Source organism: Lemur catta, chromosome 21, assembly GCF_020740605.2.
Source record: "Lemur catta isolate mLemCat1 chromosome 21, mLemCat1.pri, whole genome shotgun sequence".
In the NCBI taxonomy this organism is placed as follows: Eukaryota; Metazoa; Chordata; class Mammalia; order Primates; family Lemuridae; genus Lemur; species Lemur catta.
This window is the reverse complement of record NC_059148.1, coordinates 20,529,425-20,545,875: the sequence shown is the minus strand read 5'-3', so window position 1 is coordinate 20,545,875 and position 16,451 is coordinate 20,529,425. Positions and strand designations below refer to the sequence as shown.

At 47.2% G+C, this 16,451-nt stretch overlaps 1 protein-coding gene and 1 long non-coding RNA gene across 2 annotated transcripts in view; one reads left to right on the top strand and one right to left on the bottom strand.

Moving 5' to 3' along the window:
• Positions 1-547: 547 nt before the first annotated feature.
• SRRM4 (serine/arginine repetitive matrix 4) overlaps positions 548-16,451 on the top strand; it is a 143,799-nt gene continuing 127,895 nt past the window's right edge. The window contains exon 1 of the mRNA XM_045534701.1: positions 548-1,057. Coding sequence (XP_045390657.1) covers positions 927-1,057 — 131 coding nt within the window. The 5' untranslated portion in view covers positions 548-926. The remainder of the gene's footprint in view (positions 1,058-16,451) is intronic.
• LOC123625954 lies at positions 2,637-13,720 on the bottom strand. Its single transcript, XR_006730694.1, has 3 exons — positions 13,575-13,720; positions 3,294-3,480; positions 2,637-2,676 (listed from the first exon to the last, which is right to left on the bottom strand). It is a non-coding gene; the product is annotated as an uncharacterized LOC123625954 (long non-coding RNA).

Sequence of the window (16,451 nt, the reverse complement as noted above, 5' to 3'; positions counted from 1 at the left end):
CACTTTCTGGGTGGTGGGTTGGTGGAGATCTCGCGGCCCCCGGGCGCAAAGAGGGACGCAGGGGACCCTCTTTGCTGGCCTGGGCGGGCCCTCCCAGAAGTGAGGGGCGGGGACGGTCGGCTTGGGCGGATAGGTTAAGTTTTTTACTTCCTCCCTCCATAGAAGCTCGGCCACCAGACTTGCGAAGTGGCTGGGAAGGGAGGTGGCCGGGCCCCAAGGGCACGCAGGAAAGGGGTCGGGGGTTGGGGAAGGCCCGCGACGATGGGAGCGGAGAGAGGGCCAGGCAGCGGGATCTCCCGCCCGGGTCCGATCGGGGTGCCAGGATTCCTTCTCAGCGGGGTCAGCGCTGCAACTCGGTCGCCGCGGGGCCCCGGTGACAGGCGCACGCCCCGCCCTTTCTCCTCCCAAGACCTGCGGGCTTTTGTTATGCAGATGGCGGCGGGAGGCTGAGCCGGGAGAGGAGGAGGGGGTGGGCGGGGAGGAGACACGGAGGGGTGGGGGGAGGCAAGTGCAGCTCGCGCGACCAGCCTCCTTTGCCAACGTCACATTGTGCGAGAGACAAAACCCGGGCGCGCCGGCGCTCACACGCGCACGCACACACAGGCGACCCTGTCGCCTCTCCTCTCCCGGCGCCGCCGAGAAAGCCGCTCCTGCCTGGGCTGCGGGGGGCGCGGAGGCTCGGCCAGCTCGGGGCGCGGCCCGGGGGCGACCCGGCGGGCGCAGGAAGCCGGCGCACGAGCCTCCCGTCTCCGCCGCCCGCCCGGGCTGAGACGCCCCATCCCCCGCCCCGAACTCCGATCTCTCCCGCCCCAGCCCCCCCTGGGTCCCCCGCGGACGCAGCCCGGGGACCGGGCGGGCCCCGGTTTGGAGTCCACGTTTCAGCACTTCGGACAGCGCCCCGGCGCCCCGGCCCCCTGGGCTCGGCCATGGCGAGCGTGCAGCAAGGCGAGAAGCAGCTTTTTGAGAAGTTCTGGCGAGGAACCTTCAAAGCGGTGGCCACCCCGCGTCCCGAGAGCATCATCGTCGCCAGTATAACGGCCCGCAAGCCGCTGCCAAGGTAATGACCCCCTTCTTAAAAGGGGAGACCCTGAAAACCCCGCTTTCTGGTCTGTGTCCCCGCGCCCCGAGGGGAGGATGCAAGGCGGCTGGGCCGGGGCGCCTGTCTTTTCTCGTCACCACTCGGTGTCTCCCGCTGGAACATGGGAACTAATTGCTTGTGCGAGGTGGAAGATGGTGAGAAGGGACAGGGATTTGGGGGGAGAGCAACGCTCAACGCAACCCATAGCTCCTATTCAAGAGGTTTTGCTTTGTTAGGGTGGGCGGTGCAGGCGGGGTACGACTTGACTGAGAAACTTTTCTTGATATTACAGAGCTCAGAGGGCAGGGGTCAAAGGAATGGTGGGTTTGAGGTGGTGGGGGGCTGCTGTCAAAAGACAGAGGATGAGGATTGAACCGACTCAAGCACTGTTTGGAGATAGCAATTCGTTTCTATCCTCAGCTCAGAAACTAGCAAGCTCCGAACATTTTTGACAAAAGCCCATATGCTGTTCCCTCAAATACACCCAAAACAGCACCCTCCTCCACACCTTACTGGCTGCTGCCACTGCTGCTGCTGAATTCCCTCCTCTCCAGCATCCAAATCCAGGACTCTGAGGCTCAAGAGTCAGGGAGGAGCCTTCCAAGATCACGAAGATGATTTTGGAGGAGTTTTATTTCATTTTTCCCAAAGAGACTGACTGCTTTGAACTCAGGGATGAGAAGAGATCCTTGGATGGTGGCAGACACAGTGTTGACGGAGAGGAGAATAAAGGAGAAATGAAAGAAAGGCAGAAAGAGGAGGGGGAAAGGATGCGGAGGAAGAGGAGGCTGGGGGGAATGGAAGCATTCCAAGACAGAGAAAATCCAATTCTTTTTGTAAGTCATTCAATTTAGAGGAGTTTGAGAATGAAAACAAGAAGGCTGTGCCCTCTGTCAGGGAAAATCAAGGCAGTATGAAAACTCATCTTTTGATGGTGTTGGATGAGTGGTTTGGTGGGAGAAACGAAAAAAGTAGAACACAGAGACCACTTGGAGGATTTATTAATCCTGGCAGGCTGCATTCAGGAGCAGATTGAAAACATGTCTGCGAAAGTGCTTCGGACAGAATGAATGCCTGTTCTGGCACAACTGAATCTGAACTTTCCAGTGGGTGTGGGCTGGGAGACTGATGGGGAATCATGGCTGAAGAATGAAACCCAGACTGTAGAACTTTTCTCTTCACAGTCTGCTAGAGGATCATACAGGTCTTTAGAAAAATGCGCGTCCCGTGTTGGGAATGGGTGGACAAGCAGACATCCTGGGGCACTAGGGTGTAGCAGGCTGCAAACGGCAGCAGCAACAGCCAGTATTTGTGGATGGGAGGGAGGGGACACCCACTGACACAGGCTGCAGAAGGGGAACAATAACACCAAATGCCATTAAAAGCTGATGCTTCTCTGCTTGGAAGGAGATTCTTTGTAGAGAGTTTTGACGTCAGCGGTTTTCTCTTCCTGGGTTTCTGCTCTCTGTTCCACCTTTGGAGTGCACCCTACTGTTGCCAAATCAGGTGCTGCACTGGCCAAAGAAAATGCCCTTGTGGAAAGAACTAGAGGAAATGCTGGAAACTGGAAGTGTGGCATTTGGTCCAGAGTCTTCCATCTATTTTAAGGGTACAGGGAGAGAGAGAGGCTGATTCCTGGTGATGTTTTGATTCAGAAAAGCATGCCTGATGTCCACCTCACTTGGTACTTTCACCCTTTGTCTGTCTGTCTGTTACTGTCATAGCCTTTTCTTGGTCATACTCTCAATTATATGAAATGTCCACAAGGTCTCTCAACCGTCATGCTTTCTGCAGCTTTGTGCTAATTCTAATTTAATCCGACTGAGACTTTTACAATAGCTCTCCCTCCACCCCAGTATCATTTCACTCTCGGTGCCTTTTAATGTCATGTGTCTCCTTCCCCCCTGGAAACAGCCCCTGGGGTGAAAGTCTGAGCCATAAGCCCTCAATTCATGTCATGCTAGGAGAATCCTGTTTAATACTTCTGTAATAGGCGTGGCTTCTCTGTAGAACAGATTCCAGTTTTATAGCTGTTACTCCTGGTTTGGGTAGAGAGTGAGAAGGGAACATTTATATCCAAGTCTTCAGGGAAGGCTGGGTTTGAGTTGTCTTTGAACAGACTGGCTGTAAAACCTGAATCATTCCCATTCTCACCCAAGCCAGACACATCCAGTGATAGTCAATTTCTACTTCCTTTTCAATGTTCTATACTTACTTAAGGGTGAAAGTGTCACATTTCCAAATCCACTTCTTAGGAGGAAAAGGGCAGAGACATTGGCACATCAGCTGGGTTCCAGGGGCTTCCTCTAGAGGCAATCTGGGGACTTGGTCTCATCAGAAATGTTGTTTAGTTCCATGAGTCAAACCCAGATCACAGTCAGCAGAGCAGCACAAGTGTCTGTCTGCAGGGAGATGGGGGAGGGAGTGGATGCACCAATCGTCAGTCCTGTTGGTTACACACTTAATATTTGTTTATAGATGAGGGCCGCCCCCCTGAATGAACTTCCTCAGGATATTTTAAGTCTATCTCTGAAGATAATTTAGTACCACGATAGATGCACACATTCAATTTGTTGATTTCACAGCAGTAGGCATACATCATGCAGCAATCGGAGCAACCCCCCTTCAGTTCCTGTCCCCTCACCGTGAGGCATACTTGATGAGGCAATAGCTTTATAATGTATCAAATTGCAAGCAGATGTCTGACTCAAATGTCAGAGCAGTACAGCAGAGTGGGAGGCCGTATATCATAGTGGTTAAGAGCTCAGACTTGAGCATAAGGCAACCTGGATTCCTGTCCTGCTGCTGTCGTGACTAGCAGTGTACCCTGAACAGGTGGCTATACTTCACCGAGCCTGTTCATCAGCTTGCAAACAGAAATAGCTGTAGCGACCTCAGACAGTGGGTTGGGAGGATTGAGTCAGGTAGAGCACACCCTGCCGTGTGTGGTGCCCCGTGTTTGTTTATTACATATTAGCTCTATAACAAAGCTTAGAATGGCCAAAAGGAAGTCAACAATTCCTTAGTATTGTGTTCTCTGTGCCTACCCATCTCTCCCTGAAATAGTACTGGCAATAAAAACTGTGGGATTTCAACTCCTGACGGGAAACTACCTTGACATGAAATTAACACACACGAGGTGGGGTAGGGGGTGGTCCCATAATTCCTATCTCTGAGGGAAGGTTAGCTGCTTTCTGATCTGAATGAATTATCTGGATTCAGAATTGATTGGTATAACATTCTTACGGAGCATTCTTTTGGTTTGTAGAGGGAAGGCTAGTTACTGCCAGTCTAAAGAAAGCTCAAACTCCTTGAAAAACATCACAATTTTAATCGTGTAAGTTTCACCAAACGTACAGCAACTATATAATTTAAAGTTCATATCAAGAGGGCTTTAAGAATGAAAGAGGGTGTTGTTAGTAATTATTCCAGGATGGAAGATCTACCGGGAATTATCCCAGGCAAACCAGGCTAGAGGGTTGCCATATTCGATCCTCATCCTATATCAACATGGGAGAGAGCAAACATGAATTCATAAGGCACCTGAAGTGTACAGAGACCCCCTCCTTTTATCCTCACCAAAGAAGGGTATAGTCATTTCGCCTGGCATTAACTTCATTCTCTTTGTTAATTTCTCAGTCTAGAAAAGTTTGCACCTAAGAAGTTTCCGTGCAGGGAAAACCTAGTGTTTGAGGCCAGTTCAAACCACAGGATGAATACTTGTAGCTAAGGACTTAATGAACATGTAAAAATCATTTGAAATTAGCATATCAATGGTGTGTAAATACGTGAGTGTTATACAGGGCTAGCAAAGAGGTTTCCTTAAATAGAGTACACATTCCCTTAACAATTCTTTTAGCAAACTATTAATTTTCTTCGAAAAATCCTCTCTATGCAGAACAGTCCAGAAGCAGACTTCAGCCCAGTCCCTGTCCAAAGGATCATAAATTCCAAACTATTGGAGATTTTACTGCATAAAGGGAAAGATGGCCAAATTGTTAAAAAAAAAAAAAAACTGCTTTGAACCATTTAATTCAAGACTCCCCTCAGTGCCAAGAGATCAGTTAGCACATTTGTGCTGACTCGGTCCTAGGGGGCTGGGTGAGGGAGGGGCTGTTGGGAGGAGATTTTCTGGCAGCCCATGGTGGTTAAGAGCCAATGTGCTGAGGGTCACAGAGACTGCCTGCCCTGGGGATGAATGAGCACTTTTCTCTGGAAGGGAGTGTTACTGTTTGGGTCAAACCGTTCTCCTTCTGAAAGGTGAAATTTGTCGAATGGGGTACAGGAGTCAGGACAGGGGTCATTTCTGACATTCTGCCGTGTTCATTTTGCAAATGTGCTATCTTGGAAAACCAGGCTGAAGATGCTCAGTGAACGTCAGATGCATTCATTGAATGGCTGCACGTGGTCCAAACCCAGCAACAGATTAGCTTTCTCCCAGCCCCACCTCCAATTCTGACACCCTGGGAATTCTGATCAATGCGACCCGAAAGACACACACACACACTGCAAACAGATGTGACTCTCCCTAGTGTCAGAATGAGGCTTCCCAGATAGAGACATCTGTCTGGCTGGACAAGGAGACATGTTAGCCAGGACGGGGGGCAGGAGGTTGAACTAAATGCCACCTGGAAGTGCCTTCCAGGCCTGTGAGTCTCTGTCACCGCCACCCCTGCTCCAGGCCACCCAAAAGGGGAACATCCCTAAAATCCTAACTCTTGTAATGGGGAAGGAAGTCCGCGTCAGGGTCATGTGCCTTCTGCTCCATGAGCACTTCAGGCATGCCACAGGGGTGCAATACATTTTTAAAATATCCTTTTTATTTTTTTCCCAGAGTGGCTGGATTTACCTTGTTTTGAGGTGGAAGAATTCTCAGGGGCTTAAGCAAAACCGGGAACTCTTTACTTGCTTGTTACTAAGACTTTCTCGGAGGTGTGAGAAAATATTTCTGAGATGGAAGAAGTCTAGTGATGAAGAGAGTCTGGGCTCCAAAGCCAGATCCATCCAGACTCAAATCCTGCTTTGTCACTTCCTAGCTGTGGGATCTGCTAGTCACCTCACTTCTTTGTACCTCGGCCTCCCCATCTGTGGAATATTCCTATCACTGGGTTGTAGTGAGGTGTGACCGAGATAATTCATACAAAGAGCATGGCACAGCGCCTGGTCCAGACCAAGACCTCCATAAAGTAGATGTTGTTGTCACTATGCCAGGGGCTGCCCCGATGAGACGCAGAGAGCAGGGATGCTAAACCCCGGAGCACCTGGGCTGGGGCTGTTCAGTAGCGATGCTCAGCTTCCTTGGATTTGCCTCTTGACTACTCCAATGCTCTGTATTCGTTTTTGGATGTGGTTTTCGAGTTCCCTAAAGAGACACTGGAGGTCTGTACAGCTGTTTAAAAAAAAAATCTGTCAGACCCCAGGGGCAAACTGATCAGAAGAAATGTTTTCTTTTACTGTTTGCAAATGCTCACTGGCTACGTGACTTTTGGCGAGTGACTCCACCCTCTTAATCTTGGTTTCCTCATCCATAAAATGGGGCTAATAATAGCAGCCACCTCCAAGAGCTGTTATGAGGACTGAATGAGCTAATTTTTGAAAAGTGCTATTTGGCTTATAGTAAGGGCCCCATCATTGTTGGCTCTCACTATTAATAATAAATTGTGGTTTTTATTATTACTATGAGCCAGATCCATTGGGGAGAAAAAGATGAATCTAAGGCAGTCTCTCCCTTTGAAGACCTTGGGGTTTAGTGGCAGAGGGAGACACAACACGAGTACATATGATGTGAGGCAGACAGTCTTAAGTACTAAAACGTGGGCAGGAATAAAGACAGGAGAATGTGGAAAAACAGAGGAGGAAGAGACCCTCAGTGAGGCCTGGAGTCCCTTGCTTATGGTCATACAGTTTTCCTTAGTTATCTGATCTGTAAAATGGGGATGATTCCTTTATTTCATCTATTTTACCTACAAATACAAGGAATGATCAGAACAAACAAGTCTTTCAGCCCTAGTAGGGTCTCAAAGACCATATCTTTTCCCAGGAGAAAAAGCAGTTTAACTCTGGAGGGAGCATTATCTGCTGGGGAACGGTCAGAGCTAATGAAGGGGAGCTGTGGACGGGAACTGCCCATATAATATCAAATCCCCAACTCCCCTGCCATTGGCTCAAGGACGAAGTCTTTGGCGTGGGCCATTAGGTTTCTTGTCCTTCACGGACTAGCCCTGGCTCATATGCAATCCGGTCTGCATTCCTCAAGCAACCACTGGCGATGGGGGGAGTGTAGTGAGTCCACACATATTGAAAATAAAATTGATCACGGGGGACAGAATGCACAAAACGGAATTTTTTAGCCATGTATGGCTAAAAAAACTAAGTTTTACTTTCATTCATGTACTCATTCATTCACTCATTTGACATTTTTTATTGAGATACTACTCAATATAACAGCAAACAACCAACAAGAAGTCCCTGTTCCTATGGAGGAGAAAGATGATAAATGAAGAACGAAATAAATGTATGATATAAGATCTAGTGGCAACAAGTGCTGTAAAGAATAAAGGGATAGAGGGTGAAGGAAGGAGCTGCTTTGTCGGACGGAGTGGCCAGGGACCTGGGTGAAGGTAGGCAGAGAGCTGTGAGGCTAAGTGGGGGAAAGGTGTTTGAGGCAGAGGGAGCAGCATGTGCAGAGGCCCTGCGGTAGCAACACGCTTGGTGTATTTGAGGAATAGCAAAGATATCAGTGTGGCTGGACCAGAGTGAGTGAGGCAGAGAAGTAGCAGGAGATGACTCCTAAGATACAGGCAGGAAAATGATCGAGTGGGGCCTTATGAGCCAGGTAAGGACTTCTTAGGCCCTCAGCTCACAGGCTAGGGGCAAGGGGTGGTCCCGGTGGGTGGGGTTCCTGCCCTTTTAGGCAGGGTCTCAGGTCTGATCTGCTTCTCTTGCTTCTTCTTCCCTGACTCTGCTGCAGCCAGGAATGACTTTGAACAGCAGTGCCAGAAGCTTAACTGGGTCCTTCCATGTGTTATGGACAAGCGTGAAATTTACAGTCTCTCTGATTGTGATCAATCAGATTAGGAAATTGAAAAAGACACTGTTTAGACTTTCAAATAGCAGTGATAAATTTTGTTCCCACAGTGGCAAGGGTTTGTTCTCTCTCTCAGATCCATACCCATAAAGCTAGGGCTTGCACCTGGCAGCCCCTGTGCACTGCACAGCCTTGAAGCTACAGTCTGCTCTTGATCTCTCTTCTCTCTGTCTCTGTCTCTGTCTCTCTCACCCCCCTCTCTCTCCCCTCCACTTGAAATTTCGCTGAGGAAGCTCCCATATGCCACAGCCTGTGTGCGAAGCTCCGTGAAATAAAACACTGAATTAAGATGTCATGGAGACAAAGCCAAACCAAATTCAGGAACAATGCAGAGCCCTAAAACAGTCATTAAGTAATTCACGTCTACATGTGTCTGTTCAAAACAAATATTAAGAACCTCTGGACGCAAATGTTTCTCATCCGGAGAATCCCCCAGTTGCTGGATTCCCAGGGCTTAGATCCCGCTGACAGCTTTGCTGAGCAGAGACACCAACGGATCGCCGTTCTCTGGCTTCATTAAAAGTTAAGCTCTGGCAAGCGAGCTGGAATTTTGTAAGGCAGTTATCACTCTGCAGAAAGAGGGGCCTGAAGTGTGCGTCTTCATGGTGTGTGTGCACTCACTGGGGGTGGGAATATGTGTGCAGAGCTCCTTGTGTTACTGTGTGCCTAGCCCCGTGCTAAACACACTTCACGTGTTATCTAGTTCTGCCCTCCAAGTAACTCCAGGAGAGAGGTATCTTCAAGACCTTACCTTATAGATAGGGAAACTGAGGCTCTGAGAGTAGAAGTGACCTGCTCAAGAGCACATGGCTGCTAAGAGTCAGAATTGGGTTGAGAACCCAGAGCTCTTAACTGGTGTGTTTGTAGACACTTTGCAGAGGAGGAAAACAGATCAAGAAGGGGACGTGGTTTGTCCAAGGTCACACAGTTTGTAAGAGATGAAACCAGGAGCTGAACTCTGGTCTGCCCCATTGCAAGCATGTTCTTCTCCACCGGCTGTACTTCCTGACACCGTCTGGATTTTAAGGTGGTGGGCGTTTTGGTTGTGTTTTGCTCATCTTGTGTTATGTTCAATCAGCTTAGGTGATCGCCATTATTATAATTCCATCTCATACCACTCACAGCAATACCACCTTCCTCTTCTTCATATCCATTCTCCACAGAGAGCCAGGAGAACCTCTTTGAAAAGCAAGTCAGACCTTGTAAACCCTCTCTCCCCCACCTACAGTCCTCCATTGCTTTCCCATGATTTTTTATAATAGGATACAGAGCCAACTCCTTGAAGAGGCATATAAGTCTCTTTATGGTCCAGTTTCTGACAACTTCCCTGAAATCATTTATAAAAAACTACCCTTCACTCTTTCTGCTCCAGCTACATCCTATTCCTTTTAATTACTCAAATTCCCCATGTTCCTTCCTGCCCCAGGGCCTTTGCATGTGCTGCCAGAAAAGCTCTCTCTATATATACTAGTCTCTAATTTATACCTACTCCACTTTCAGGTCTCAGCTCCCATGCTGTTTCCTCAGGGACTCTTTCCACAATGCTACAGACATTCCACTCTTCATTACAGACATGCCTCCCTTATCACTGTTCTCAACACATTTGTAATTTTGTATTGATTTGTGCAATCGTTGGTTAAAGCATACCTCTCCTAACAGACTAAGCATCGTGAGGAGAGGCGCTGTGGCTGTGTGCTCACTGTTGTGTCTCTTTCCCCTGATACGTGGCAGGGGGCCAAACACATGTTGGTTGAATGCATGGATTGTAGCACTCTCCCCTCATCTAATCACTTTCACGCTTAATAGTCTGAACCATATGGAATTGCCAATATTCAAACACAGCTATGTTACTTCCTCTGATTCACAGGAGAACCATTTGAACCACTGTGCCTGCCTCATTCCTTATGATATCCCAGCACCTAGTACAGTGGTCCATAGTCGGTGATCTTTAAATAGTTGTTGAATAAATTACTAACGAGGACAATACAGCCATGAGCACATTGCACAGGTGAGGAAACTCGGAGACCTACAGGGTACAGCATTGGAACTGTAGGGCTAACGGGGCCCCAGAGACCATCCAGGCTCCTCATTTTACACGGGGAGGACTGAGGGATGTTTTATAATGTGTGTAATATGTTGGAGCAATAGTGTGCATATATAATTTATAAATAAATGCACATATATCAGGGCTTCATTCTCAATGTTTGTCACTGAGACATGAGGTCAAGAAACTTTGGGGCATACTGATCTAACCTAGTACCTCTTTTTGCAGATGGGGACAGTGAAACTCACACGGGGGAGAGATTTGCCCAAGGTCTATAGCCTGAGTCAGCCTAGGTGAGCTCTGGGTTCAGTGAAGTGGTGTTTGACCAGCATCATGGTTCCCGTTTGAACTTCTCTGCTGGGATCAGGTGACCAGACACTGGCTCTCTCACCACCCGACCCCCCACCACACGATATGCCACCTTGCCCCATCAGGGCCTCCTGTGGCATATGCTGCCCGCTGACTGCTCTGGGGATCCCAGCGAGCTGTCCATCTGCACCCAGCCTGTGGCCAGCAGAGCAGGTGAACAGCTCTGGCTGTTTCTGGGATCAGATTTCAGAGCTTCCAGCTGATAAGGGGCTTTTGTTCGGCCAGCCTCCCGGCTTCCCTTCCACAGCCAGGTGGCAGGTGATTCTGGGGCTCTGCCCACTTCCAGAGGGGGTGTCTGAGCAGTGGCCCAGGATTTATCACGTGGGTAGTTGTTTGCCGCAAGAATGAGAGACCTTGACCATTCTAGCACCTTCCAGGGGTCAGCTCTTTATAAACCATCGTCATCTCACTGTGACATTTAGTACAGCCAGGAGGAAAGGGCACCATGAGGGGACCTCCAAAGAACTCAAATAGCCTCTTCATTGTATAGATGGGGAGACTTGGGCACAGAAAGAGCACGGGGCATTCCATGCTGCATTGGAAAGTCAATGTCAGAGCTGTCCCCAAAATACGGACCACCTGACACCCAGTCCCAACACACCCCACGGCTCAGAGTTCCTTGCGGAAGAAAACAGAAAAACTGATTCATTCCCATTCTACACATGGACAAATGAGGCTCAGAGACTTGAAATGATTTGCCTAAAATCACACCATGAAACGATGCTATATTGTTATTATCGTTGCTGTTGTCACTGTTAAACAATGACTATCTCATTCAGTCCTCACAACAGTCAGTACCAGTTTTATGTCCATTTTAAAGATGAAGAAACTGAGGCTCAAGGTCTTATAAAGACTGGAATAAGCCCCAGATCCTTTGACTCCAAGTTCAGTGTCCCCATTCCACTGCAGGGCAAAATTTCTGACCCCAAGAGGCTGGGCACTGAGCATGCATGTACCAGGCAAGGGTGGGAATGGCATGACCATCTCTGGTCCCTGCCCCAGGCTGCACTGTCAAAGTGACCCCCATTCAATTCCCTCCTTTCCCTGTGCCCACAGAGCATACCCGCATTACACTCTTTCAACTGCTTCGTGTATGTTGCACCTTTTCCTGAGTGGAGAGTCTCTTAGAGTGACATCCCTCTTAATGGCCTTGGGAGATGGAGGCATTGAAGTGGGTCCCCCAAAGAAAAAGGGGGACCCAGAGGTCAGGAACCTTAGAAAGAAGCAGCATGTGCCCCATCACGACAGGTACCAGATTGAAGAGGAGCAGGCCCCAAAGGTGTAGATGGAAACCATTTTCCACGGGGGCTCCTGGTTGAATATGACCCCCAAGAAAAGACATCTTGACAACCAGAAGGGTTAGGCGTGGCCTCATGAATATTCTAGTCCCACTCTCCTTAACTCTTCACTTTGCAGAAGGAATCTGGCCCAGAGTCATTAAGTCATTTGCCTAAGGTCTCACAAGCAATTAATGCCATTGACAATGGGTTCATTGCTGAGCACAAGTGAGTTTTAGAAAAGAGAAAAAGAACTAATGTGATTACTGTCCACCATCCACACCCCGTAACACTGGCGGTTCCAACCTGTCCTTTTAAAAATCAACTCTCCAACTGTCCATATGTGGTGGTTTAAATGCAGGAGCTAGAATGGAAAAACAAGCACCACATGTACTCACCATCAAGTTGGTACTAATTGATCAACACTTACGTGCACATATGGAAGTAACATTCACTGGGCGTTGGGCAGGTGGGAGGGGGGAGGAGGGGATGGGTATATTCACACCTAATGGGTGCGGTGCGCACTGTCTGGGGGATGGATACGCTTGCAGCTCTGACTCAGGCGAGGCAAAGACAGTATATATAACCTAAACATTTGTATCCCCATAATATTCTGAAATAAAAAAAAATGCAGGAGCTAGAGACTGTAGACTAAGTCCCCTAGATGCTTCTAATGTTTTCCAAGGGAACTCAGGCTGCGGTTGCTGCCACAGGGACTCCAATCTTGTGGCTTGGGCAAGGTGCCATTAAAGCCACCCTGATGTTTACTACCCCCTACTCTGCTTCTAAAAACCCTGTTGCCTTCCCTCTCCCTGGAAAATTTTGTGCTCTGTGTCCCCAACTCTCTGATCCTCCAACCTAAGCAAACGTTAGCTATGACACATACCAAGGGAGGGGTGTTGTATGGTTAGGAGAGTTCTGGCCCTGGAGTTAAGGTACTTAGACTTGAATTATATTCCATCCTCTATTAGCTGTGTGGATTTGGGCAAGTCACATCACTACCCTGAGCCTCAGTGTCCTCATCTATAATATGGACAAAAATTCTTAGCTGGAGTGGATGCTGATTCCTGGTACGACTAAGTGTTTTGAATAGTTGCCCTTGACTATTCAAGCTCATGTTCAAAAGAGAGTCAGTCTGGTGGTGGGTGGTGGGGGTAGAGTATAAAACACTGAATTATACCTCTGATCAAGAACACTAAACCTCAGAGGTCACGAGTTCTATTCTCTATAATGCAGATGGAGAAAGGTATTTGCCCAAAGTCACATAGTGAATGAGAACCCTGGTCTCCTGACTCTTAGAATTCACTTCTCTGCCTCAGTGGCCTCATGAATATAAATTTTCCAACTTCTTCATCTGTCAACAGGCTTCATAACAGTTACTAATAATAGTTTCTGAGTACTTACTCTATGCCCAGCACTAAGCAAAATACTTTACCTGCAATATATCATTTAATCCACTCAACTATCCTTTGAGGTAGTTAAGTGCTATGACAATTTCCATTTTGTAAATAAGAAGATTAAAGATCAGAGAGGTAAGTAATTTGTCTAATTCACGCAGCTAGCTAACGTCCGAGCTAGAATGTGAGTCCTGTGCTGGTAACTCTCACCAACTCTTATCGGGAACACCTGCTCTGCCAGTCTCCTGCGATAATAAGGAGAGACCAGAAAAATCAGGAGCACCATATGGAAACAGGGATGCTCTTGACAAGCTGTTTATACCTTCCAATATGTGGCTCCATCCTGTTCCATCCCAGTGCCACGGTGGTGCATCAGCGACAACGCAGCTTGGCATGTCTGTCCACTGGCACTTCCCTGTGGTTCTATTTTGCAGGTTTGATGCTACACTAATATAGCACTCTACCTGGAACCAGCTTTTCCTAGGAAAGAGAAAGAGACAAGGAAAATAAGTCTTTCCCAAATAAGGAATGTAGGGCTCCTAATTGCAACACCTACCCCAAGCTGACCCAGTTAGGTGTAGCCCTTGTGCAATCGTGATCATTCTTCACATTCCTAATACTTCGTGCTTGCTGAGAACTTAACTGGTACATCCACCCATCCATCCATTTATCATACTTTCACTTATCATCTATTCCTCCCTTCATCCATCCATCCATCCACCCTTCATCCATCCAGCAACCAAGGAACCATTCATCCATTCTCCAACTATTTATTCATTCATCCATTCTACAACCATTTTCTTTTCCCATTCATCCATCCATCCACCCACACATTCAACTAACATTTACTGAGCATCTACTTTGTGTCTTTCTTTATCATTTCCTTTACATTTATGGTAATTTTTTTCTTCATTTTATTTAGCTGTTGGTAAGAATTACTAGCTCAGATCATTTCTTTTTCAAAACCATACAGGCATAAAGCCTGGCTGAACTTGAACTCCCACTCCCAATTCTTTCCAAAACACCTAAAACGTTATGGCTCCAAAGAATTCAGGCATCTTAGGTTTGCTTTTCTTCTCTGAGGTCTTTAGCTAGGGAGATTTAAATAATAATACATATTCATTTCAATCAGAAATAAAGAATCACAACAATTGCCATGACCCTTTCCTTTTTAACTTGTGCAAAGAGATTTCACACATGCAAAACATAATGAATAAAGTTTTCTCTATCATCAAGTTGCTTACATTCTAGTATGGGAAGACATGTTTATAAATAACTAGCCATTAGGGCAGGAGTTAGTATAGTTAAAAAGAGAATTAAAGGCTAAGGCAGGTAAAGTGACTAGCCCAAGGTCATGCAAGTCAATGGTAATGCCACACAATTTTAAATATCTCCTGTTCCTAAACTGAGCTTTATGCTAGGCAACTGATGGACAAACTTCACTGAATCCTCAGCCCAACTCTATGAAGTAGGCATCACTGTCTTCATTTTATAGATGGTAGATGTGAGACTCAGAGAGTTTAAGTAACTTGGCCAAAGTTGTCACCTTGTGTAAGGGTCAGGGATAGAATTATAGTCCAGGTGTGCTTGCTTTCACAGTTTTCTCCCTCACCCTAAACTTTTCCTAGAGCCAAGACACGGAGCACAAAATGTCACTTGTGAGGCCCAGCTGTTCTCCTGCTTTGAGCTTTCTAGGTGATCACTGTAGTGGATCCCAAGACTGGGTTCAGGTGAAGGAGGAAGGGTCTGTGCAGAGGTGAGGCTGACCTCATGGGGCTGCATGAGGCACTGGTAGGGTATTGAGGGTTCTCTCCTGCACTGAGCAATCAGAAAGAGAATCAATCAGCTGGGAGGAGTGTCAACCGTCAAGAGGGCTATCGAACTATCCATGAAGAGGAAAAACCTTTCAAGACAAGGAGATAGGAGATATTAGTAGTCAACCACACGTGTCCTTAACCAGAGTAAACTCAAAGACCGCAGCCCAAAGGGCATGAACCGAATCACTGGTGTTGAGGAAGGTGTAGGGGGAGCGAGGTAGACATTTGTTAAGCACTAGGATTTGCCAGCCATTTCTATCTCCTTACACTCATTGGGGTGATAGAAAAGAGCCTTATAATATCAAGAGAGAACAGAGGTCCAGTGAGGTTATTTTATTTGCCCAAGATTGCCCAGCTTGGCAGATCTCTGGGGTCACTGGCCATCAGTCTATACCTGTTACCACGGAGATGCCCATCATCCCTGCCCACGTGGCACCTTTCTGGTCTTATGGGTCTCTCTTTCCCATCTCCCCAGCCTGGAGGCCATTTCTTTTCACTCTGGAGAAATCTTTCTTTCTTTGTGTTTCTTCGAGATTCCTTCCTAAATCCATAAATTCTCTTTCCCTAAGGGCTTTGACTTTTCCAAAAAGCAAAAGTGAAAACATTCTCATATTCTTCCTATTCACAGCTCTGACACATGCCTTCCCGAGGCAAGGAGAATGGAACCCATGACCTGCTTAAATGGTGAAAAAAGATGGGAAAATATGGGGAGGGAAAAATGAACATAGATCAATATCACAAAATATTATCCCATTGCGCATACAACATCTCCTTTAAGCCGCTTAAGCTTTTGAGATGGGTACTATTGTCTCCAGTTTGCAGATGAGGAAGCTGGAGTGTAGGGGCGTTATGTGATTTGCTCAAGGTAACATAGCTAGGAAGTAGATCCAAAATTCAAACTCAAACTGGCAAGACACCAATAGTCAAGCTTTTAACCATGTCCTACTGACACACTACCTGTGCAGAAAAAGATATATATCAAAACTGTCCAGAAAGGAAAATTGACTTGCCCAAGATTGTTCAGCGGGTCAGCAGAATGGGAGCCAAGTTTGCTGATCAGAGGCACATCAATCAGTATATATATTTAATGGGCACCACCTGCATCCATTTGGGCCTAAGGGTTTGTGGCTCAGTCTCTGAGGAGGTTACATTCAATATCTAAGAAAAATGTTCAGAAAGAAAAGAGATATTCCTTAGAGTGCCAGCCAAGCTACAGAACTATGCAGCTGAATGGGTAAGGGAAGGATGGCAAAAAAGTTCCATAGAGAGTGTCAACAGCTGTAATCAATTAGGAGTGGTTGCCTGGAGCACTGTGTTGAGATGGCTTCTGGGGCTATATCCAAGATCAATAGCAAAGAGTGCTTCGATCGATTAGTAATGTC